At 54.0% G+C, this 22,926-nt stretch overlaps 10 protein-coding genes across 10 annotated transcripts; 5 read left to right on the top strand and 5 right to left on the bottom strand.

The window, feature by feature from the left end:
- Positions 1–1,733: 1,733 nt before the first annotated feature.
- On the bottom strand, positions 1,734–2,578 carry MYCGRDRAFT_80182 (uncharacterized protein; the record flags this gene model as incomplete). Its single annotated transcript, XM_003854166.1, has 2 exons — positions 1,734–2,345; positions 2,403–2,578. Coding segments are annotated over 2 exons (727 nt in total), but the record flags the coding sequence as incomplete, so codon positions are not given.
- Positions 2,579–2,860: 282 nt separating this feature from the next.
- Positions 2,861–4,700, top strand: MYCGRDRAFT_57300 (uncharacterized protein; the record flags this gene model as incomplete). The annotated part of the gene is made up of 2 exons (XM_003854022.1): positions 2,861–4,246; positions 4,301–4,700. Coding segments are annotated over 2 exons (1,362 nt in total), but the record flags the coding sequence as incomplete, so codon positions are not given.
- A 323-nt stretch (positions 4,701–5,023) lies between these two features.
- On the bottom strand, positions 5,024–6,359 carry MYCGRDRAFT_38191 (uncharacterized protein; the record flags this gene model as incomplete). Its single annotated transcript, XM_003854165.1, has 2 exons — positions 5,024–5,934; positions 6,056–6,359. 2 exons carry the CDS (start codon positions 6,357–6,359, stop codon positions 5,024–5,026), a joined length of 1,215 nt encoding a protein of 404 aa, XP_003854213.1.
- A 781-nt stretch (positions 6,360–7,140) lies between these two features.
- On the top strand, positions 7,141–8,879 carry MYCGRDRAFT_38945 (uncharacterized protein; the record flags this gene model as incomplete). The annotated part of the gene is made up of 5 exons (XM_003854023.1): positions 7,141–7,312; positions 7,416–7,485; positions 7,559–7,943; positions 8,007–8,270; positions 8,331–8,879. 5 exons carry the CDS (start codon positions 7,141–7,143, stop codon positions 8,877–8,879), a joined length of 1,440 nt encoding a protein of 479 aa, XP_003854071.1.
- Positions 8,880–9,265: 386 nt separating this feature from the next.
- Positions 9,266–9,878, bottom strand: MYCGRDRAFT_92094 (uncharacterized protein; the record flags this gene model as incomplete). The annotated part of the gene is made up of 2 exons (XM_003854164.1): positions 9,266–9,410; positions 9,466–9,878. The coding sequence occupies 2 exons, from the start codon at positions 9,876–9,878 to the stop codon at positions 9,266–9,268; spliced, it is 558 nt and encodes a 185-aa protein (XP_003854212.1).
- Positions 9,879–10,464: 586 nt separating this feature from the next.
- MYCGRDRAFT_85426 (uncharacterized protein) lies at positions 10,465–12,401 on the bottom strand (the record flags this gene model as incomplete). Its single annotated transcript, XM_003854163.1, has 7 exons — positions 10,465–10,499; positions 10,549–10,701; positions 10,774–11,045; positions 11,098–11,294; positions 11,364–11,792; positions 11,855–12,019; positions 12,078–12,401. 7 exons carry the CDS (start codon positions 12,399–12,401, stop codon positions 10,465–10,467), a joined length of 1,575 nt encoding a protein of 524 aa, XP_003854211.1.
- A 2,437-nt stretch (positions 12,402–14,838) lies between these two features.
- Positions 14,839–16,534, top strand: ALD2 (aldehyde dehydrogenase; the record flags this gene model as incomplete). Its single annotated transcript, XM_003854024.1, has 4 exons — positions 14,839–15,327; positions 15,419–16,081; positions 16,139–16,351; positions 16,418–16,534. 4 exons carry the CDS (start codon positions 14,839–14,841, stop codon positions 16,532–16,534), a joined length of 1,482 nt encoding a protein of 493 aa, XP_003854072.1.
- A 402-nt stretch (positions 16,535–16,936) lies between these two features.
- On the bottom strand, positions 16,937–18,128 carry MYCGRDRAFT_92097 (uncharacterized protein; the record flags this gene model as incomplete). Its single annotated transcript, XM_003854162.1, has 3 exons — positions 16,937–17,491; positions 17,543–17,705; positions 17,755–18,128. The coding sequence occupies 3 exons, from the start codon at positions 18,126–18,128 to the stop codon at positions 16,937–16,939; spliced, it is 1,092 nt and encodes a 363-aa protein (XP_003854210.1).
- A 1,301-nt stretch (positions 18,129–19,429) lies between these two features.
- MYCGRDRAFT_70410 (uncharacterized protein) lies at positions 19,430–20,919 on the top strand (the record flags this gene model as incomplete). The annotated part of the gene is made up of 5 exons (XM_003854025.1): positions 19,430–19,724; positions 19,782–19,852; positions 19,907–20,076; positions 20,130–20,739; positions 20,785–20,919. 5 exons carry the CDS (start codon positions 19,694–19,696, stop codon positions 20,917–20,919), a joined length of 1,017 nt encoding a protein of 338 aa, XP_003854073.1.
- A 656-nt stretch (positions 20,920–21,575) lies between these two features.
- On the top strand, positions 21,576–22,186 carry MYCGRDRAFT_92099 (Ca2+-modulated nonselective cation channel polycystin; the record flags this gene model as incomplete). The annotated part of the gene is made up of 3 exons (XM_003854026.1): positions 21,576–21,813; positions 21,866–22,090; positions 22,152–22,186. 3 exons carry the CDS (start codon positions 21,576–21,578, stop codon positions 22,184–22,186), a joined length of 498 nt encoding a protein of 165 aa, XP_003854074.1.
- Between the last annotated feature and the right edge of the window lie 740 nt (positions 22,187–22,926).

Consider the following 22,926-nt stretch of genomic DNA (forward strand, 5'->3'; position numbering starts at 1 on the left):
GTGAGCTTCTTCCAGGTCATGTTTGTGTTGGTACAGCCGGTGAGGGCATGCACTTCACGAAGTACGAAGGGTGAGCTTCGTACAGGTTGGGTTTGTGGTCATGCAGCCGTTGAGGGCATGCACTTCACGAAGTACGAAGGGTGAGCTTCGTACAGGTTGGGTTTGTGGTTATGCAGCCGTTGAAGGCATACATTTCACGCTGCGGTCAGCTAGTCCATCGGAAGAGCCACCTTACTTTTTGCCGCCGAAGGGCTCATATCGCAGCTTCGTTGGGCCGTCCTTGTCGGAGCCGATCGTGGACCGGGGCATCTCGTCCGTCTCGCTGAGAGCTCGATTATGGAGACTGTGAGGGCCCGGCGCCGGTCGTCGAGCCTGTTGATGCGCTTGACCATCGGTGAGCTCCTTCGGCGCATCCTCGAAGAGCCACCTCGCCAGCTCTATGATGTCGGGCTCGGCTTCGCTCAGCGTCGTGTCCGTCATTCCAACTTGGTAGCAGATTCCCCGCTCATCCTTTCCTTCGCGCAAGCCCTCAATGATGAGCTCGGCCTCCTCTGCACAATCCTCATCGGTGACGAGGATGCACAAACTGTCGAGCTTCCCCGCTATCGCCCTGCTCAGGTCGACGGCATGAGGACCGCACGCTATTTGCTTCATCGTGGCAAACTCCTCCGGCGCAACCTCGAACACCCACCTCGCCAGCTCTATGATGTCGGGCTCGTCAAAGCCAAGCATCGTATCAATCTCACCAATTTGGTGGCACATCTCCTCCCGATTCAACCCTTTGCGCAAGCCCTCCATGATGCCTTCGGCCTCCTTTTCCTCGGCTCCGTCAGCCACAATGTTCAGCTTTTCGACTCGCGCCGCGATCTCCTTTTTCAATTCTTCGGCACGTGCACCGCCTGCTATGTCTTGGATTGTAGCGCTCATCGTTGCGATTGTTGATTGCGGTTGTGTTGTTTCGTGAGTGGTGTGGTGGTTTGTTTGTGTTGGTGTGGGCAAGGTTGGTGAAGAATTTCGATCTCGTGCTCGTCCTTGTTTCGAACTCCACCGCCCACCGCGCGCAAACGCACTAGCGCGGATTGGCCGCGACTGTCATCTTCTGTCGGAGTCGAAACCCTGATGCTGGAATCGACCTCTGTTCCAGGCTTCGCTCTGAGCGCTACATGTGATTGATCCCATCTTCACACTACGGACCTGCCCTCTTCAGTGACCGCCCGGGAAAAGAAGTTGGCCCAGAAAAGTCGAGAGACTCTCCAAAGCAACAGCGACGACTACGGTCATGTTTCGCGATCCACATCGCGGAACGAGGGATGTACTGGCGGGAGAGCTCGGCATGAAAGTCCTACGGGACTCTCTGGCGGCGGAAAGGACTATGGTCACGCCGTCCGACCTATGCAGCGGTGCAAGAAGCGCATTACGGAGACGAATTAGCTGCACGATATCTCAGCAACTCTATCGGCAATGAAGGACCGTGGTGACGCCCTCCGATCTGTACGGCAATGCGAGGAGTGTGCTCGAGAGAGTTGATTTCATCATTATAGAATGCATATCCAACCACAACATCCGCCGACTCAACCCAATCGCATCAAGCTCGAGATCTGCTCGTACACAGCGAAGACGATTCCTCCCGAGAGTACGAGACGAGACAATCGCATGGTGGACCCCCTCCAGAAGCCCTTCACGCCGCCATCTCGCCATGTTCCGACAATCGCATCGACAAGTCGCTCTCCTCGGGCACTCTGAGACCGCGTCTTGATCGTGTCTAGCGGTTGCGTTGCATATACCGTCGCCACGCCTGCGATGGCGCCCATGGCGAAGGTCTCGTACACTCGAACGGGCGGCGTGCCATACCGGGTTTGGTATTGGGATCTCATTGCATTGTATGCTCCCATCCTGACGGCAGAGGTACCGGCTTGCTTCGCTGTAGTGGAGACCAGACCTCGATAGATTCCGGCAAGGCCCTGCTCCTGGATCAGGATCGAGATGCCATGCATCGTTGACCGGAACCGTTTTGCACCCTTTGCATCGTCGATCAATGCAGTCTTGATCCTCTCCGTCGGTGTGACTGCGATGACGCTCTCAGTGGCTCCGGCGAGCATACCAGCGAAGACTCCCCGGGCGGATGATAGACGTCCTTGTTCATCGGCGAGTGCATTTCGGATTGCGTCAAAGGTTGTAAAGCGTACTCCAGCCTTCAAGGCGGTGCCGACCACAAGAGCGCCACATCCAGTGTACAGTCCGGCGAGTCCTTCGCTGGATACCGTTTGTTGGAGTAGACGGAACGGACTGGCTGTGGGGAGGTTGGAAGGGACTTTGAGTTGAGCTCGTGTTTTGGCAAATTCAAACTGTGGTTGTCAGCATCAGCATTACCTTATCCATAGCGTAAGTGGATTGCGAATTACCGGATATGTTATTGAGGCCTCCACGCCTCCCGCTATACTGCCAGCAAGGAGTGATTGTAAAGGCGTGATGTTTTGCGATTTCTTGACTTGTGGAAGGGGGAGAGGTAGCTTTGGAAGCACAGTAGTAGTCTTTGTGTCAGCCATTCTCGTAGATGTAGGAAAACGTCGGGTTGGAGGACAGGATGACAGGCGTTTTGTGAAGCAACATGGTCCTGCAATGAATGCTGTTTTGAGGCGACCCTTCGCGATGCTCTCGTGCACGATAGATTGCTGCGGTTGACATCGCAGCCGCGGAGAGCGATGTCAGGCGAGGATCGCCGCGGAAATCCGCTCCGCGGAGACTGTGCCCTCCGTGGCGAATGCCCGTGCCTCTCAACAACTTTCTCCGCGCATCCCGGATCATTTCACGCCCTAACAATGTCATCAACAACTCCACGGAGAGGACGAGTCAGCAAGGCGGCCTGTCAATTCTGCAAGAGCCGAAAACTGAGATGCGACAATCTAGCTCCGCGGTGCAGTAACTGCTGCTCGTACGACAAAGAATGTGCATATGCCGAGCGGAGTCGAGGGACGAGGCCCACCAACGCGATCATATCGTCGCTCCGGGAAGAGAACCGGCTTCTGCGCTCCCAAATCTCCCCGGAGCCCGCAGATGGCAGGCCATTCCCATCGCCACCAGCGGCTCAAGCCCAGCAAGACAATGTGGAGATATCCCATGACACTGGATCGACATCTCACAGTGCCACTGCCAGGCCGATAACACCGAGCAACCGTGCACCGGCGTCCATCAGTAAGAATGCGACATATCATGGCCCGACCAGCACTCTTTACGATGAGAGTCCGGTCACGCAGCAATGGTTCACCGAGGAGCGAGAGTCTCGCATGTCTACCATGCTATTTGCAGAAGCAGCACGGCAAAGACAAATGGAAGCTGTCAACGCTGCTCGAGGACTGCTCGACTTTGACGGTGTAGACCCGGAGATGGGACTTCATCTCTTGAATTTGCACTGGAATCGTCAACACCATTCTTTTCTCGTGACATATCGGCCAGCCTTCATGCGTGACATGGCATGTCAGGGTCCTTACTTTTCCAAGATCCTGCTGAATGCCATATACTTCGGAAGTGCCAAGTTCAGTCCCAGGCTTGACCTTCGAAAGGATCCCCAGGACGTTCGTACAGCTGGTTGGCGATTTCGTCAGCGGGTGCGTGAACTACTAGGCGAGGCGATGGACCAGAGCAAGATCACGACGATTCAGGCACTGCTGCAGATGACGAATTCCTTGTTCGCATTGGGCGATGAGCAGAGTGCAGCCTGGTTATACGCCGGACTTGCGTTCCGCATGATTATCGACATCGGCATCCATGTCGATGCGACTCTGATGCCAAACGTGCGAGGACTCCAAGAAGAAGACATAGAGATTCGGCGACGAGTCTTCTGGAGCGCATTCGTGATTGACAAAATTCAGTCATTGTACCAAGGACGACCTGCGACACTCCAGGTCTCTCAATGCGATGTCCCGACAGTCTTCAAAGATGAGTATGAGGAACTGGAAACCTGGAGTCCTTTTGCATATAGCAGCGGGAACTTGTCTTTCTCAGGCTCTTGCAGCCACAGCGTCTCCACGTTCACGCAATTGTGCCGCCTGTGCATTATTTTGAACCAAATTCTCAACAAGTTGTACAAGGAGAAACGAGCGGTCGAGGGTCCCGATGCTCTGACGAAGGATCTTGCCTCTCTGGAGCAAGAGCTCACTCGCTGGACGGACCAGCTCCCAGTGCATTTGAGCCTGGATCTGGATCGACATGCCACAGATTCTTCACCGCCTCACGTCTTGTCCTTGTTGTGAGTATCTTGAAGTGAAAGCCATGGCCGTCCTCACTACTAACAACTCACTAGGGCCATGGCCAATGTCATAAGCATACTACTTCACAGGCCTTTCGTGAGCGACGGCCATCTCCACTCAACATCGCCTGCGGTCGCTGTCGACTCTTTCAAAAAATGTGCGGCGGCCGCAACGAACATCGTCAAATTGGTGAAGATCTACGATCGTACGTTCAGTGTGAGCCGAGCACCCTACCTGATCTCCTACGCCACATACGTCGCGGCCACAATCCATGTTCGCATAGCCTCAACACGAGGAGCACCTTCGGAAGCTCACGAGTGTCTGCGAACATGTCTCAAAGTGCTCCGACAAAACAGCGAGACAAATTATGCTGTGCGCAAAGCTATCTTCGTGATCGAAGGCTTGATGCAAAGGATGCATGTAGATGCCGCAAGTCCACAGGTCACGACAGAAAGCCCGAGCTCGCAATCTCGGACCTTTCAGACGGAAGATCGCGATGCGATCGTCTCGCGGAACAACGACCACTACGCCGGATGGGAGCCAACCTTTGTCGCTGGCAACATGGCACCCGATCTGGATGTGGATGCCATCATACGAAGCTTCATGCAAGAACAAGGCGTGAGCGATGTCAACTCAATGGCCGCACAGGAGCAAGCACTTTCCAACAATTACGGCGACCCGAATTGTCAGCCGACGGGCGGGATGCAGCGATTCGATGATATGATTTTTGGCTTCAACGCTGCAGACTTCGACACTCTTCTATGAAACGCCATGACCTATGCTACGAAGCACACATTTCCTTCAAACAACCGTCGAGCCGTCCGCCACAGCTTGACGCTCTCGACCTCTCCGTCGCGCAACTGTGCTTCAGCGCCGATTGTGCCAGTGGGATGTCGAAGGTTCACTTTTCGCGATGTGGTGCCTTCGTCCGTTCCGCTGTCCCGACGGGATGTGACCACCGAACCTGTTGCGATTCGGTATTGCTCGGCCTTCTTTGCGATGGTGTTTGCTATTGTGCCAGGTGTGCAAATGGCAGAAGCGAGGCATACGGCGCCCGTAAGCTGGAGACTGCCGTGCACCTTTCCCATACTGAATGCGGTGACCTCGACATCGGGTATCTCCTTGCCACTGTCGATGGTCAGAGCCGGCTCGGAGAGCATGGCAATTTTGGGTGTTCCGCGTGTCTTTGCTGCCGCGGCCAGATCTGCGGCGAGGCCCATTTGGACAGCACCACGGCAACGGACAGCTTCGATGAAGTCCAAGAAAAATGCGGAGTCTGCGCCGGTGGCCATGATGCTTTCCGGTATCGATTTCGAATCAACAAGAACGAAGGGATTCGCAGCATCAACGAGACTCACAGTCACGTCGGCGGATGGCCGCACGATCGTGCCGGGAATGTGCAAGAATTCTGTCGGTTGACCGGATGGAAGCATCAGTCCCGTCATGGAGCCTGCGGGCTTCTCAAAAGCAACATCGATCCGGCTTCCCGCGGCTCGAGTGCCAGGAAGTGTCAGATCTCCATCTTCGACGTAGTGTCCATCCTCATCAACTTCCATGGTCTCGACAATCACACGCCCAGTGTTGGTGTTGAGAATGCGAACATCGACATGTTCAGCTCCAGGAGGAACCACGACGAGTCCTTCGTCCACCGCGAATGGTCCCACTCCTGAGCATATATTCCCGCAGTCTGCGAAGCGTACAAGTCAGCCATAGCCCAGACGATGATGGTTCGATGCAGAGCAAACCCTGCTGGTATTGTCGTGGAACAGTCTCGGGCCACTGCATGCCTGTTACACTTTAGTACTTACTGCCTGTAAAGTCAAGTTTTGGACTGCCAATGGAGACCTGGACGAATGTGTATTCGACATCGCAATCTGGTCGCTCGGATGGAGCAATCACGGCGACTTTGGAAGTGGTGCTGGTCGCTCCGGCTACACCGTTCAATTGCTTCGGATCCGAGTCGTTCGAGCCCATCGCTGCGAGGATGATCGGTGCCCATTTCTCTCGCTGTGGTGGCAGGTCTCGTTGATGGAGGAAGAGACCTTTGGAGGTACCAGCTCGCATCCAGACCGCTGGAAGCATCCTTCTCTGTCGGCGTGGTGCGTGACGCATAGTTGGGACGTCAACTGCCATTGCTGGGAAGGGAAAGAAGCGAGATATCGGATGTGCTGTGTTTGGTATTGGGGCGAGGTAGGTCATGAAACGGAAGAAGCGCTTCGACATGTTGAAATATGTGCGGCTGCGGCCGTGCAGAGACTAATATGGCCATTTTTGCTGATCTCACGGTCTAGCTCCTGGTGGCTCAGCGGTATTATTGTCTGCATTGCCAGCATCATTGCGAGGATGTGGATTCCGTGGACGCAGCCAGAGCTCCGTGGAAGAGGTCTCAAACGGAGCGGAGCTCGATACTCCGCGGAAGACTGCGCCGCATCCTTCGGCCGCCACAACGACTCCGCACCATCTGTGCATGGCCCAGAACCCAAGAACCAAGCGACTGGGCGGTCGTTCCCCGGATCCATCGCGCCAAATTTGCGGGGTTGACAGCGATGCCACGCGCGAGCCATGTGCGGATCTCGCGAGTGAATGTTCTACCGTCTGCACTCCACACCCTTGGCGCATGGACTATATCACAGTCCTATCCCGGCCACCATTGACAAGGCTCATCAACCATTCATCACTCGTCAACTTCCTTCGGGAGCATCATCTCCTCAACCAGTCTGATCTGGAACATCGCTCAAGTCCGACAATCTACTATTGTCCGACAATCTACTATTGTCCGACAACCTAGTATTGGCCACCTTCCTGACCGATCCCAACGACGATCGCCACGATGTCCCCACAGGGCGGCAGCCGGCAGCATAGCATGTCGCTGGACGAGAAGAAGGGCGATACCATGATCGAGACGATCGAGACCGTCGTAACACCGGCAGCCATTCAATCGCAATTCCCGACTCTCATCAACCTCGACGCCGAAGAGATGGCTGCACTGGAGAAGCGCCTCATAAAGCGACTCGACTGGCGTCTACTCCCAACCATAACCATCATGTTCTTAATGAACTACCTCGGTGCGTGTCAGGGGCGAAAGGCCTGCAGCTCAGCCTGAGACTCAGGCTTTTCCCGCAGGTCTGAGATCATATCTATTGAACGGCAGCTGACTGCAAAGCCCAGATCGCATAAATGTCTCAAATGCTCGACTCGCTGGCCTTCAAGATGATCTTGGAATGACAGATACTGTGTGGTACAACTCGCCCAACATTGTTTCTGGGGCATATCAAGCCTTACTGCCTATTCAATGGCTAACCCTGTCACAGGAACGCTGGTATCTCAACATTCTACGTGGGTTACTTGGTTGGACAACTTCCCGGAAACTTGTGGCTCGCCAAAGTGCGGCCGAGTATCCTCCTGCCATCCATGATGATCGCGTGGTCCATCTGTACTATCTGCATGCCTGCAGTCACGAACGGCGCTGGTTTCTGTCTCATTCGCTTCTGCACTGGATTGGCCGAAGCTCCATTCTTCCCTGGCATCACTCTCATGACCTCCTCATGGTACAACAAGCACGAGAGTCCAATGAGGATGGCCGTTTGGCACGCAGGCAATACCATCTCTAACATTATCTCCGGTTTCCTGGCAGCTGGCATCCTATACAAAATGGGCGACGTGGCAGGCGTACACAGCTGGCAGTGGTTCTTTATCGTAAGTCATTTATACATTCAGGGCAACAGGGGAGTCTATATGCTAATCGCTGTGACACTCTAGATCGAAGGTGGAGTCAGCATCTTGGTCGCAATCGTCGCTTTCTTCCTCCTTCCTGACTGGCCGGAGAACACTCGATGGCTGAAGCAGGATGAGAGCGAGATGGCCCAATACCGATCCCTCATGTCAAACGGTGGCAAGCGCGAAGAAGTCGGAGGTACCTGGGACGGTTTGAAAGAAGCTGTCAAGGACCCCTTCACATGGATGTTCTGCGCCATGCACTTCTCTCTGATCAACGCCCAAAGCTTCAAGGATTTCTTCCCATCGGTAAGCACTCACGCTGTCCGCTCTCCATCGTGACTTCCGATACTGATGCCACATTCACAGATCGTCAAGACGTTTGGCTTCGGCGAGCTTGAGACCTACCTCGTCCAGGCACCTCCATATGCCATCGCCTACCTCGTTGCATGCTTGGCCGCCTACTCCTCCGGCAGATTCCAGGAATCGACATATCACATCGTCGTGCCTATCGCCTTCTCGGCAATTGGATGCTCGATCCTGATCTCCACTCTCAACGTCGGCGCCCGTTATTTTGGCGTCATCTTATTGGTTTCCGGAACTTACAGTGGTCTCAACTTGCAACTTTCCTGGGAGACAACACTCGTGCCAGCCCCACGATCCAAGAAAGCCGCGCTTGTTGCGATTGCGAACTGTGTATCGCAGTGTTCGCATTGGTTTTCACCCCATTTCTTTCCCACGAGCCAGGAGCCCTTCTACCGCCTCGGGGGCGGGTTAATACTTTTCGGCTGTCTCAGCACGGCAGGACTGTGCTGGCTGATCAAGTGGTGGGCAAACAGACTGAACAAGAAGCTGGATCAGGCGGAAGGGTGGACCGAACATACTGGTGCTGAGCGAGGCTGGAGATATTCAACTTGATGCGGCAACGACCAACAGTACGCTTTGTAAATAACGAGAGAGCCTTCGGGCATGATGCGTTCACGAAATGAATCCTTTTCATCGCCAGCGTTGCTCATTTCTGTAAGACATTGCCGGCAAAGCCTCCATGCCTCCGCTCAATCTACAGCATGCAGAGAGGACTCTGATGGCTCGAATCGTATTAACCGGGAGAATAAAGTACTTATTATTGCTGCTTTGGTTCTGGCGTACATGTACACATCCTCGACAGGTTCCTTCGTTCTCCTGCGCAGACTGCTCACTCCGAGCCACCGGAGTGCAACACATGCTGTGCCATTCGGGTGGGAACCCAGAGTTAGGAGACAACGGTCAATGCAGTCCCGTCTCTCGCCGACACTGAGTCTACTTCAAGCAAGCACATTATATCCCAGCTGCTTGTAGTAGTTCAGCAGATCCGACGAAGAGGTAGCATTGAAGATCAATCTCGTCGCAAGATCAACCTCCAAGTAGTCCGTTCCAAAGTAGGTAATCGGCGTACCAACGGCCACAGTCCTATTCGATCATCAGACATACAAAACCCGATGCAAACAACACTAGGCTTTCTTACACATTGGTAGCATTAGCACTCAACGAGTTCGTCTGCCACCTTGCTCCAACAATGTAACAATTCGTCCAAATAAAAGGCGTCGTGTATTTGACATCAGTGACCAAGGCTCCGGAATAGCCACTGCCAGAGACGGATTCGTAGACTGCCGATCGGTTGGTGTATAGCGGTGTTTGTTCGCCCATGGTTGCGCCGTAGTCGGTGTACTGGAACTCAGGAGAGAGGGTGGAATTGACCAGAGCTGCTCCTGTGCCAGTGCCGTTTCCGTCGGTTTGGAATATGCTGAACCATCTGAGAGCGATATTCGCGGCCTCCGGTTGCGAAAGACATGGTTTAGTGGCCGTTGGCGATGTAGTGACAGCCAATGCAGTCGAAGAGGCTAGGAGGAGCGAGGCGAGTGAGTGTAGAAGACCCATGGTGTTTCAATCGGCTGGAGTCTTTGTCTGCTTTGTCGAGAGTCGAACGGTGAACCAACGACGGATACCCATAAACGTATGTATGTGCTTTCCAAATGATCGGCCGTCGTGATTACGAAGTAAGTGGCAGCTGATCAGTGATAGTACCTTCTGCCGATCTGCAACGAGTTATCGAAACTTTCCGGAATAGGAAGTAAATGGGACATGCATTTTTAGCTCGAAGCTTACTGCCTCTGTCACATCACTTATCGCTTGCAGTGATCAGACAGAGTCTGTGCAAGTGATAGACTTTGCACACATCGATCTAGCATTGGAAGTGCCCGCATTGCAGTCGTCAGATGACCGCTAGCTCCGCACTCGAGCATTGCATGTTGAGAGCCGAAGCATATTGAAACTTGGACGTTGTTTGTGATGTCGATATTCGCAAGCAATCGATATCAAGCATGCTATCGGTTATCGGTTAAATCTTGAGCTCGAAGACGCTTAATCCTCTCCCTGGGAACACCCAGCATCTTCACGATCGCCCATGCCCACTTTGCAATGCCAGGAGACTTGACTGCGATATCAGCCAGACAAGCATTCCTCTTCATGCCAAATCCGACTTCGCTGGGCCTTCGTACACTGCTAAACATTAGCACGAGCATCGGGTTGCTTCTTGATGTATGCATACCTTTGCGTGCCCAGACCACATAGTAGATTGTCGACAAGACGAAGAAGCCGACGAACACAACACTGCTGTAGTTCATGCTGACCGCAGTAACAGGTAGCGTGGCCGGCATACTGAACAAGATCATCTGAAATAGAATCCAGACGACCATTAGTACTAAAAGCGAGGACTGAAGTCAGCACACTGTCCATCATCTCGGCCACCGACCCACAGGCGAGAGCCACATACCATTCATACTCCAGCCGATGATCGGAGGAAGACGGAACGATGCCGTCGACACGGCTTGCCGCCCTTGTGTCATGCTCACGGCGACGGGAATAGCGTATGCCGCGGCGAGACCAATTACTCCGACGCTCACAAACGCAACAAATGCGCTGCTGGAACCCAGATTGATCAGGCTGAGGAGCATTTGCACGATGGTGGTAAGGGCAAGAGCCATTACTGGAGTGTCGCCGAAGTCGAGTCTCGCCCAGAGTGCAGAGAATGGCAAGGCTCGATCTCTGTCGCATTTTAGAGTCAGTCGTGCAGACAAGGGCGACGATTCTGACGTACCTTGCAAATGCCCACGTACATCGAGATGCGGTGGTTGTGATTGATATGCTGCAGAAAGCCGCGACGCCCAGAACAGTGAACATAAGACCCAGACCGCCACCAGGGCTTCCCATCACCGTGTGGAAAATATATGGCAAGCCTTGGGCTGCTGGCGCATTGAGGACGTCCTGTAGCGGTGGAAGCGTGAAGCAGATGGGCTATGCACAAAGTGCGAAATCGTCAGTCAAGTGATCATAGTTGCGAAAACGGAATTTGTGAAGGCTCACCAGGATGTAAAACAGCCCTGTAATAGCCGACAACGGGATGCCGTAACACAGTGCTTTCGGTATCGTGCGCTCTGGCTCATTGACCTCTTCCGCCATACTAGTGATCATGCCAAACGCGGCATAGGTGTAGGCCGCAGGTAGGAGTCCGATGGCGAAGCCCCAATTGCCCCACCCACTAAGAGTAGTATCGTAATAGGCGAGCGCATCAGCTGCGCTGTGTCGTCCCGCCTTTGCGGAGATCGATAATCCCAGGAAAACGACGAGGATGCAAATGAGGTTCCAGCCAGCGGCGACAGTGTCGATGTAAGGAAGGATCCGGTTCCCAAAGGCGACAACGGCGAAGACACCGATGCAGATTGCGTAGAAGATGAGCAGCAGTTGCCATGGCGTCGCAGCCCAGTCCGGATGATACATTGTTACGGTGCCAGCCTGTGATCCTGTGTCAGCAAATACGACTACGGTCAGGAGATCTGATGCGATGGCCAACTCACTATGAGCGAGGCAAAGCCGAAGTTGACGGAGAGCGCAATTGTCCAATTCCCGACTAGCCAAATCCATCCCGTGATGAAAGACAATGTCTTTCGGGATCGATTTTCCGGCATCAGGCGATAGACCCAGTAGTATGGACCGGCGGCGGTGGGGAATCTGGAGGCGAGCTGTAGGAGCAAGCGAGCAGTCAGTATAATCATCTGAAGATATGCTATAACCTCATACCTCTGCCAAACTCAAGGCCACGGTCATGTCCAGCACCGACACCAGAATCCAGCCGACGAAGTATGGAAGCTGACCACCTCCAATCAACGCTGTGTTCAATGCAGTACCTTCGCCAAACGGCACAGCTATGATAGCTATACTTTGGAACAGAACTGTTGCCAGTGTTCGGTTTCTTGTCAAAGTAGGTGTGTAACCGAGTTCGGCTAGAATGTCGTTATCTGCACCCTGAATCTGGCCGACTTCCGTTCCAGTGTGCTCATGTTCGAGCCCGTAGGCGCCTTCTTTGGCGGGTCTGTCGATGCTGTTGGACGACATGGTCGACATTGTGGTGAAGTATGAGGATTGTCCGGGTGCTTCAGTTCAAGGTGAGAGTTGGAAGGGAAGTGACATATCAGTGCAGTGGTGGATGTTGATTGCCGTCGACAGGTGGTATGATTGCAGATCCCTGGTGCTTACCATGGCAGGATAGCTACCAAATAGAGCTAGCGTGAGGCTTGTGTCGTTAGTCTGTTCGTGCTACCCCGGAAGGTTTGAGGGTCCAGATTTGCATTGCATGCTTTTGCGGGGTTGTGCATGTGATACGAAGATCGTTTGACTGGTAATCTGGAGGCAGAGACGCCGCTTTCGGAAGGTCGAAGCGGACGCGATGGTCGGTCGTTGCTGCTAGAAGAGAAAAACACTCCTGGATATCGAGTCATACATCGTCCACCAGTCTGAGTCCATGTCTTGTGCAGCCCACAGATTCTGGAGCAGTCTGATCATCACGGCGCTGTTCCCGAAAGCAAGATAAGATGCGGATGAAGTCAAACGTTTCATCAAGATACTCTGGTCCTGCGGACGCAGGCAGTGAGAGCCGATAACCAGCATCGGAAATACCAGGCAGTGATTCATCATCTCGGGCAGCGGCCGATCAACGAGTGTTGCAGTGGCGTTGCGAATGACCTGCTGGACGTTCTCATCGTCAACTCGGCGATTCTGCAAAGCCCGATAAATGTAGACAGTGGCGCTTGCTTCATAGAGGCCACAGAATATATCCCATTCATCAGGGCTTGCGAAATCGGGAACAGCGGATCGTGGCAGCCCTGCTCTCAAGGTTGAAAGGATAGGTTCTGTGCATCTCTCCGCAAGGCGCATACCGTCGGTACTTGGTAAATGGATATAAACCATTCGGCCAAGGGATGCCAGATCTGAGTATAGCTTCAAGATGGCAAGGAAAGGGTCTCCGGCGTCGAGTCGACCCCACCAAGCCTGAACGCCTGCGAACATGGACCATGTCGTTGGCTCAATGTAAGGACCAGTGCCGTCCAGGAGCGAATGCACAAGGTCAACTGTCGCAAAGATGCTGAGCAAATGGCCCTGTAGCCCTCCGGCCAGAAGCATCTTGAAAGGAATCGAGCTCCAGCTACGAAGTATAGCGACTCCACCCCGTAAATGCTGTTCCGAAGCGTCGCCTTGATCGTCCGGGTAGACCATGCCATCCAAGACGCAGAACATGCAGACGATCTGAAAAAGCTGGCAAGCTTCTTCTTCGCTCTCTGCACCACTTCTGATTCGAGTGCGGAACCTCGATAGAGCTACCTGTCGAGCTTCTCGCCGGGTCTGACCACCTGGTCTTGCCATAGCGCTGTCTTCGCTCTTCAAGAGAAGATGGTGATGAGCCTGCGCGATGGCTAGTACGGCATCTCGCAAAGCTGCTTCGTGAACTAGCATATCTTCATCGAGAGATATGAGTTGTCCGGATAATTGGAATCTGGGCCATAGAGTTTCCGTGAAGTAGGTGAAGTAGTTCTCCGGCACCATCGGAGACGATAGCGTAGAAGACAAGCGCGGTGGTGAACTGCACGCCGTTTGAACAAGCTCCACTGCTTGACTGACAGTCTTGTTGTGATTCTCCGCGATGGTCGGCGCTCCTATGGTCTTAAGCCGTCCGCGGCTGGCAGCCCCACCGACCCATTGTAAAGGTCGTTCGGAATAGTCACATGGCGTGGAGTTTGCCTCGCACTTGCTGCATCTCGGACGACCAAGATCACATTTGAGCCTGCGTTTCCTGCACGCATGGCATGAACCTTCTGGAACTCTTCTCCTCTGGCTAGTGGCGCTCATGCCGACAGCATCGACGCTGTGCGCTTAGTCTCCTCATGTCGTTGCCGAAGTGCCGAAGATCCGCGATTGATGATGAGAGCGCCGCGTGAGGACAGACAGGTGACATGTGTCTGGACGGGAGAAAGGAGGAGAGGAAAGTCAAGTTAAGCGTCGGCAAGCATTTGAAGCTTTGCGGTTATCCGTGCCCGCTGAGTGCCCGAATCGGGCCTAGCTCGATATACTAGCGCCATATCCGATATCGGGCCATTTCTGGCCGGTATCTCCTTCCTTCGTTGAACACTGTGTTCGATAACACTCCGGGTATCGAGCAGTGCGACTAGCAATAGATTGGCAGCGCGAGTATCTCTGACCATAATCAGTACTGGTCATTCGTATCACGAGTACGGGTAAGTGATCCGCACGACGACTGGTAGGTCAGCGGAACAGTATCACCTTATTGACGAATACAGGCAGCCCGGCACTCCATCGAATGCGGCAGTCGCAGTCGCAGCGGCTCATTGGTGCCTTCCGACTTGCCCGACCAGGCGTAGCTCAACAGCCACGCCACTTCTCCACACGAACACACAACAGCAGCAAGATCGCAGTTCATCTTTGGGAACCTCTTACAAAAGGTTCTCGACCAAACTTGTGCTACCAACCCTTCTCCAGTACCGCCAGGATGTCTTCTCTTTCCCTCAAACTCCCGAATGGCCAGCAATATGAGCAGCCGCTCGGACTTTTCATCAACAACGAGTTCGTCGAGGGCCGCGGCGAGAAGTTTGATGTCCTGGATCCGGCCTTGGACAAGAAGATCTTGACATTAGCCGGCGCATCTCCTGACGATGTGAACGATGCCGTGAAAGCTGCTCGAGAAGCCTTTGAGACTGGGCCGTGGGCGGACTTCACAGGCAAAGACCGATCGAACATTCTTTGGAAACTCGCAAGAATCTTGAAGCGTGAGGAGAAACTCCTCGCTGCGATTGATGCCTATGACCTTGGGAAGCCATTCGAAGCGACTCTTGCAGGCGACCTAGACGAGACTGTCAACGTGTTCGAATACTACGCCGGCTGGGCGGACAAGATCGATGGCAAGACGATCGATACTTCACCGGACAAGTTGGCGTACACTGTTCAAGAGCCACTCGGTGTGTGTGCACAAATTATTCCCGTAAGTAATCGAGCATGGAGGGTATAGAGCATGCCTCGAAATGCTGTTCCCCTATCAAAGTCTGCGACAACTGCTGACAGCCATCTTCCAGTGGAACTTCCCAATCATGATGCTAGCATGGAAAGTAGCGCCAGCACTCGCATGCGGAAACGTCGTCGTCTTGAAACCAGCCGAACAGACACCTTTGTCCGCGATGTACTTCTGCACCTTGATCAAGGAAGCCGGATTCCCACCAGGCGTCGTGAACATCATCCCAGGTCTCGGAAACATCACCGGAAAAGCACTCGCTGAGCACATGGATGTCGACAAAATCGCTTTCACAGGTTCCACAGCCACCGGGAAATCCATCATGCGATCTGCCGCCGCCAACTTGAAAAACATTACGCTCGAGTGCGGTGGAAAGTCGCCCTTGATTGTGTTCGAGGACGCTGAGCTGAAGAACGCAGTGCAGTGGGCGCACGGTGGTATCATGGACAATTCGGGCCAGGTCTGCACATCGACGTCACGAATCTATGTGCACGAGAAAGTCTACGACGATTTCCTCAAGACGTTTGTGGAGTTCACCGAGATGAACTCAACGGTCGGAGCGCCATTTGACGAAGGAGCGACTCACGGCCCGCAGGTATCAAAAGCTCAATATGACAAAGTCCTGCAGTATCTGGAGAAGGGCAAGTCAGAAGGCGCCAAGGTACTCACCGGAGGAGCGAAGGTCGACAGAGATGGGTACTTCGTGCAGCCAACAGTCTTCGTCGACGTAAGTTTATCCAACATCTAGTTCCACAAGATGCCCGGCTAACGAAATTCCATGTAGGCAAAAGAAGGTTCCCAAATCATCAAAGAAGAAATCTTCGGCCCCGTCGTAACCATCAGCAAATTCTCCTCCGACGCCGAAGCCATCGCAATGGCCAACGACACCGAGTACGGTCTAGCCGCAGCGCTCTTCACCGAGAAGATCTCGCGAGCACACAAGGTCGCGCGGAAGCTGAAGGCGGGTATGGTGTGGATCAACTCCAGTGGAGACTCGGTGAGTTTTCGTCCATGGCCTATTCATCCGCAAGACTCGGACTCTGCTAACATTTGCGAATCACAGCACTACGGCATTCCGTTCGGAGGCGCAAAGTCGTCGGGTATCGGACGGGAGCTGGGATCGTATGCTCTGGACGCTTATACGCAGACGAAGGCGATTCATGTTAATCTTGCTGTTTGACGGAACAGGTTTTGTGCACAAACAGTCACCAAAACCACTTTGTTGAACCAGGTCGAGCATGGGAAGAAGCAGGCTGGAGTATGGTGTTGGATGGAAATCGGTTCACACAGTATAGCTGCACATACGACAAATTCCACCGCTCTTTGAGACCAAGCCGATGTGAGAGTCCATAATCCCGAACGAGCTATAACCACTGCCTTCATCCTCATGACCGAACGAAATCTGTGATAATGGCCCTTTTGACGGACTTGATGCGTTAGAGAGTGCGAGAATCGAGACCCTGTGAATTCCATTGAATTCTATCAAGACCGTTTTGTTGCGTTTGAACGTCTTGTCTCTCAAAAGATCGTGACTCCTCTTGTGCCTTCAAAAGTCACGAATTCTGCTCCTCCCCTTCACACCTCAATAAACACTCCCCGTCCAATCCTGCGCAGCCTGCACCCCCGCAGCCCCATTCATCGGCCCCGCCAAATCCGTGCCACTGTCCTGGAAGATGCCAAAATGATCGTCGTTGTCCGTCTTGGGATCATACCCAGCGCAACTCCCTTCGCCCGGCGGCAGAATCTGCCAGTACAGACTCGGCAGTCCCACGGAATTCATATCCTCCACTTCCGACACAAACGCGGATGTCTGGTCGTACTTGGAGGCATCGATGCCCCATTCTTCGAGGTACACTTTCTTGCCGTTGGCTTGGCTGATCCAGTCGGGGAGAGCACTGCTCCAGTGACCGGGCACGCTGGCGTAGCGGTGCACGGCGATGGCGTCGATGGCGTCGCAGTGGGTTACGGCGGTGTTGAAGGTGCAGCCGTGGGAAATGTCGCCGCCGAGACCGCCGGTTGTGACGAGGGTTTGCGTGTTGGATCCGAGGAGGGATTTCAATTTCTGAGCGCGGCCGCAGGCCCAGCCGTATGGGTCGTTGTTCTCGCAGTGGCTGTCACCTGAGTCCATTGGTTCGTTCTGTAGAAGGATGTCAGAAATGTTGAGGGCATGATAGAGGATGATTCGCACCTGTAGGTTGAAGGCCACGATGGCTTGAGGCCAGTCCTTCCACACCTGGCCGGAGTACTTTCCTTTGTAGTTCAAGATGTGAGAGAGACGTGCATCGTACGCATCGAAAGCGTCCTGCTGTTCGTAGAAGTGGCCTGGACCCCAGCGATCAAAGTAGCAATCCCTTGGATTGATCAGCTAGAAGTCCGCAAACATTCAACGCTTGCACTCACTTTCGGGAATCTCCAAGCAGCGAATTGGCATCATGCGGCGAGATGATGGCCTTGATGCCTTTCGCGACAAGTTTGACCAAAACCTGGTCGACTGCATCGAGAGCGGCATCGTCGTACTGTCCGAGAGTGGTTTCAAGCGGAGGAATGTCCTTGACGAGGGTGCTTCCTTTTTGGCACCCTTTTCCCTGACGGTTGACCCACAGTCTGACGACCTTGGTGTTGTAGCTCTTCAGCTTGTCAATGTAGGCGTCCTGGTCGCCATCCGAAAGAGCCTGAAGGAAGTAAAGGCTGGTACCGGTCCAGGACATTGAGGCGAGGGCGGCATTGGTGCATGTCGCAAGTGCGATGCAGGCGGACGTGAAAAGGCCTTTCATAATGGGTGATGATTTTGCGATGAGTAGGTTTAGGAGGTGCGCGACATTTCTTCTTCAAGGTGAGTCTCGGTGAGATCTTATATGAGCAGGATCCAGAATGAGGTGAGATCCAAAATGAGGTGGAGGACAGGGCTCCGGTTCGATCGGAGGTGGAGGACAGGGCTCTGGTTCGATCGGCGTTGGAGGTGAGATCCCGCTTCCTGGGATCAAGCGTGTCGATAAAACAGGGATATACCCTTCCGGACCCAAAATGGCATAGACAAGGACAGGGCTCCGGTTCGATCGGAGGTGGAGGACAGGGCTCTGGTTCGATCGGCGTTGGAGGTGAGATCCCGCTTCCTGGTATCAAGCGTGTCGATAAAACAGGGATATACCCTTCCGGACCCAAAATGGCATAGACATTGTATCTGATCATGCACACTCCGACAGCGATGGTCGATTCGGCGGCCTCGTTTCACTCAGACCGCCATGTGTTACCTTGATGCATTGATCGTGGAGGCATTGCAACTTCATGTGTCCCGTTGCGATGACATAGCGCTCCGGATCAGAAGCGTGTTAGCATCAGCCCTGTACAGACTGCCTGTGTCAATCTCACGCAGATCCGGCATTCTGAAACCGGAACATGTCGATCGAGAAAGGTAAAGTCAAGCTCAGTCCCGCTCTTGTGCGAACCAAGATCTTACCGACAGTTAGGTTGTAAGTACAACGCTATCCTCAAGTCTCATGCGGAGAGAAAACCTCCGTGCTCGAAGCTCATGGCAAAACAGGATGGCGGTTTCATTCAAGTCGACCACCCGTCTATCTGTCCTCGCAGATCTTCACGCGGATGGGCGCTGGACCAAATCTTGCACTGACCAATGCGCATGCAGCGGAAAGGCCGCTTCGTGATACTCACAACACGAATTTGAGACCGGTCAAGGAGATTCGAAGGCATGATCGTGGTCAGTGATGGCTGGACGATGGTCATGTATCGCAAGGCAGTGCAGGATGGCGGAGACTGCAAGGTGGAGGTACGAGGCAAACTTCTGGTCGACCTTTGAACTCGAGTTCTTGATGGACCGAAGGTTTCCATAGCGCTCATCGTCGCAATGGGTCCCGTCGTATCGACTCTTCGAGGTCGTTGGAGAAAGGAAAGGAGATGTCGACCTCGTGGAAGTGAGGGAATACACTAGTGCCTGCTGAATAATCTCCTCGACTTTTGGCCATCACTCCTCCATCTAACGAGCGTCATCCCGCCCGGCTGGATCTCTCCGTTCTTCACATGTCAATCTGGTGGAAAAGGCTTCCTCTTTCGCTGCATCCACTGCACTGGGATTCGTGTGAGATTCTTTCATGTGTCGGAGATCACCACCGGCATCACACTGCAGCTGAAAGTCCGCTTTCGACCGCCTTTGATACGCCCAAATCCTCCAAAGACTCCACGTATCTCACACATCCTGCGTGCGCCCTGAAAGGGTTCATGTCCCACCCACGGCCCGCAACTCTTTCAGCTGTATACCGGAACTCTCTCTCGCGATCTTCTCAACCCTTCCCACCGGACTGTCGCATGATCAGCCTTCACCACGATGGAGAAGTACGGGCAATACAGGGATAAGGGTACGTGATCGGCTGATGAGATTTTTGCGATGCTGTGCATGGCTGACGCGACGACAGGCTCCGGCATAGCGCCATTCTTCCCTATCGCCCCGCCGGCCAGCAACCCTTTGCTGGCTCCATATCATGCCGTATGTGTGCCGGAGAGTCACCAGAGTTCGCATGGACACTGATCAGTAATATAGTTCCTCTTCTTCCTGCGGCTCCCGTTTCTGATTTTTGCCTGGGCTGTGTGGCTACTCATCATTCAGTGGACGCCGGCAGGAGGACTACTTCGCAAAGCCAATCTGTGGTGTATTCTTGGAATACCCGGAGTCTGGTGGATTGACATCAGAGTCGATGGCGTGCAACGAGGGTACGATTCACGATTTCCTGAGACTTGATATGATGCTGATCATAGACGAACAGCTCACTGGGAAAGTCCGGTCGCCTACCTGGCCCAGGCACAATCATCGCATCCTCCTATACCTCACCTCTGGACATCATCTACCTGGCTGCCATCTTTGATCCAATCTTCACGCAGAGCTATGCTGGAGTCCGTGGCGTTCGACCGCTCTCCCTGGAAGGTGCTCTAGCATCATGCTTCACCATGTCTCCATCGCCAGACAACACTATTGAGCTTTCCAAACTTGTAGCTCAAAACCCAAGCAGAGTGATCGTAGTCTTTCCCGAAGGCACAACTAGCAATGGTCGGGGTGTGCTGCGTCTATCGCCGTCCCTTCTTTCCGCATCTGGGAGGACCTCCATCTTCCCGGTGTCTCTCCGCTACACGCCAGCAGACGTAGTCACTCCCATTCCGGGATTCTTCGAAGCCATCAACTTCCTCTGGAAACTTTGCTCTCGCTCCACACATTGCATTCGCGTGCGAATCGGCATGCCAACAACTCTGATCCAGCAAGCAGGCGACTCCGCCGATTCCTCTTCCGGCAGAGGCCGCAACCCAAAACGAAACAGCTACGACACCAACTTCTTCGACAGTCTACAATCATCACCGGCCCAGAAGGTCGGCGAGAACGGAGTCGAGAGCGATACAGAATCAGAGGAACTCTCAGCGGCCGAACAGAAAGCGCTAGACTGCGTGACGGAGTCGCTCTCTCGTCTGGGACGTGCAAAGACGCTCGGGCTGGGTGTTGAGGAGAAGGTACAATTTGTGAACGCATGGACAGGCAAGGCATCGAAGAAGACGAAACGAAGGTGATGGCTGGTCAGCAAGAATTGAACATTCGAAGAGAGTGGAATGGAGCATTGAGCGGCATTGATGGGATCTTGACTTTTTGTAGCGGCACATATCCAGAAAGTCCGGAAAGATTACGCAGCCCGAGGCCTTCATTCACGATCCTCGCCGCAGGTCTTGACGATTCTTGCCTTCCATTAGGAGGTAGAAAGACTACTTACAACCTACCACCCCAGAGCTCATCGCGATCTAGACTCTGCAAGCGTAGCCGGATCGAAAGTCTAAGTCAGCCTCACAGTGCGCGAGCACACCTCAATCCATGTCTTCCGGCGGATATTACAGACTGACTGGGAAACTTACATACCATCATGGCCTTCCTCCAATTCTAGATGCACGCCACCACGACGCCTTTCGCTTGTTTACCTTTCTCATCTCCACCAAAGCTCTGGGACCGACGGCGACTCCGTGGACAATTATGGACTCAATGCGACGCCTTATGCGGGCATGGGCTGTCCATTTTACGGGAAGCGATGGCCTGATGGTCTTGGTATGGCGGCCTGGGCGAAAAACATGGCTTGTTTATAAGATGAGCTCCTTTCCTTCCTTGAGGTAGGCGAGTTTCCTTTACCTTTCTTCGATTCCCTTCCACCTCTCTTCGGCATCATCAAGATCACAGCACCATGTTCCGCTCGCTACTGTTTGTCGGCGTAGCTGGCATCGGCGTGAACGCTGCCAACGTGCCAGCACAAGACCTCACGGCACGAGGCAACGCTCCGCCTTCGTATGGAGCTCCGCCTTCCTACGGGGCCCCTCCTCCTTTGTATGGACGTCCCGCATATTCCTGCTCGGCGTCAAAGCAGAAATGCGCGCAGGCGAAGCAGCAAAGTCCAGTTCGCGCGTACTGCTCTTCGTTCCTTCGTAAGGCTGGCCTTTCTCTGACGACGATTGACATTGACTGACCGACGCACAGGTATTCCTACGGTCAAGACAACCAAAGGAGTCAAAACTGTCGTCAAGCACACCCAAACCACCGTCACGTCGTTCACCACCACGATCCTCGCTCCAGCCTCGACTATCACCAAGACCATCACAAGTTGTGCCGCTCCAGCAGTCACAGTCACAGCCGCTCCCAGCCGCCGCGATCTGCCTTCGGAGGAACTTGAACGTCGCGGCTCAGCTTTCAAGAAGCCCTCTTGTTTGCCCAGCGATACCAAGTCGGTCTCCGCGGCTTGTAGCTGTCTCTCCATCAAACCTAGCACCACGACGGTCTACGCATCGACCACGACATTGACTTCCGTTTCGACATCTGTCGTCAGGACCGCCACCACTAAGACGCCTACTCCTGTTACACAATTCACTCTCGACCCCACTACCACCGACATCATAATCGGCACCGACGACGGAGAATTCCTAAGCGAGGCTTGCGAATCCTCCCAGCAAAAAAGAGTCCAAAGCGGTCTCGAAACGCGCCAGTCCGGTCCCAACACCGACATCGATGGCGCAGGCACCGGCGCCCTGGAATACCGCGACGACCCATCCTCTGCCATCTTATTCGCCCTCAACGCCAGCGGCAACCTCGACGCTCTAGAAGGCGTCTTCGAAGGCGGGATTGCGGCCGAGAGGACGACGACGACGGGCGGGGACTCGAAAGTCGAAGTCGTCGACCAGTCGCTGATCGCTGCGGGGACGTACGCGCCGCTGACTTGCAGTGTCTCGCTGGCGAGCGATGGGTCTTGTCCGTTGGCTTGTACTGTGCGAGCGGGCGATGTCAGTCAAGATGCTGGGACTACGGATTGGTTTTTGGGTCAGCCGGGGGCGGTGTCGTCGAATACGTATAGGACGTTTGCGGTGTCGAGGAGTATCGGTGGGGGTGGTAGGGGTGGGGGTGGTAGGGGTGGTCGCAGGGGCGGGTGTCGGTCGCAGAGGTAGTTTGCAGTAGATGGATGGCATGTTCGAGGCACGATGGCGGGCGTCCTCTTTCTTGAGTTGTTTCCACCCATCCTGCCTACCCATTGGCCATCGGGAACCCAG

The sequence above is a fragment of the Zymoseptoria tritici genome, chromosome 3 (assembly GCF_000219625.1).
Source record: "Zymoseptoria tritici IPO323 chromosome 3, whole genome shotgun sequence".
Lineage (NCBI taxonomy): Eukaryota > Fungi > Ascomycota > Dothideomycetes > Mycosphaerellales > Mycosphaerellaceae > Zymoseptoria > Zymoseptoria tritici.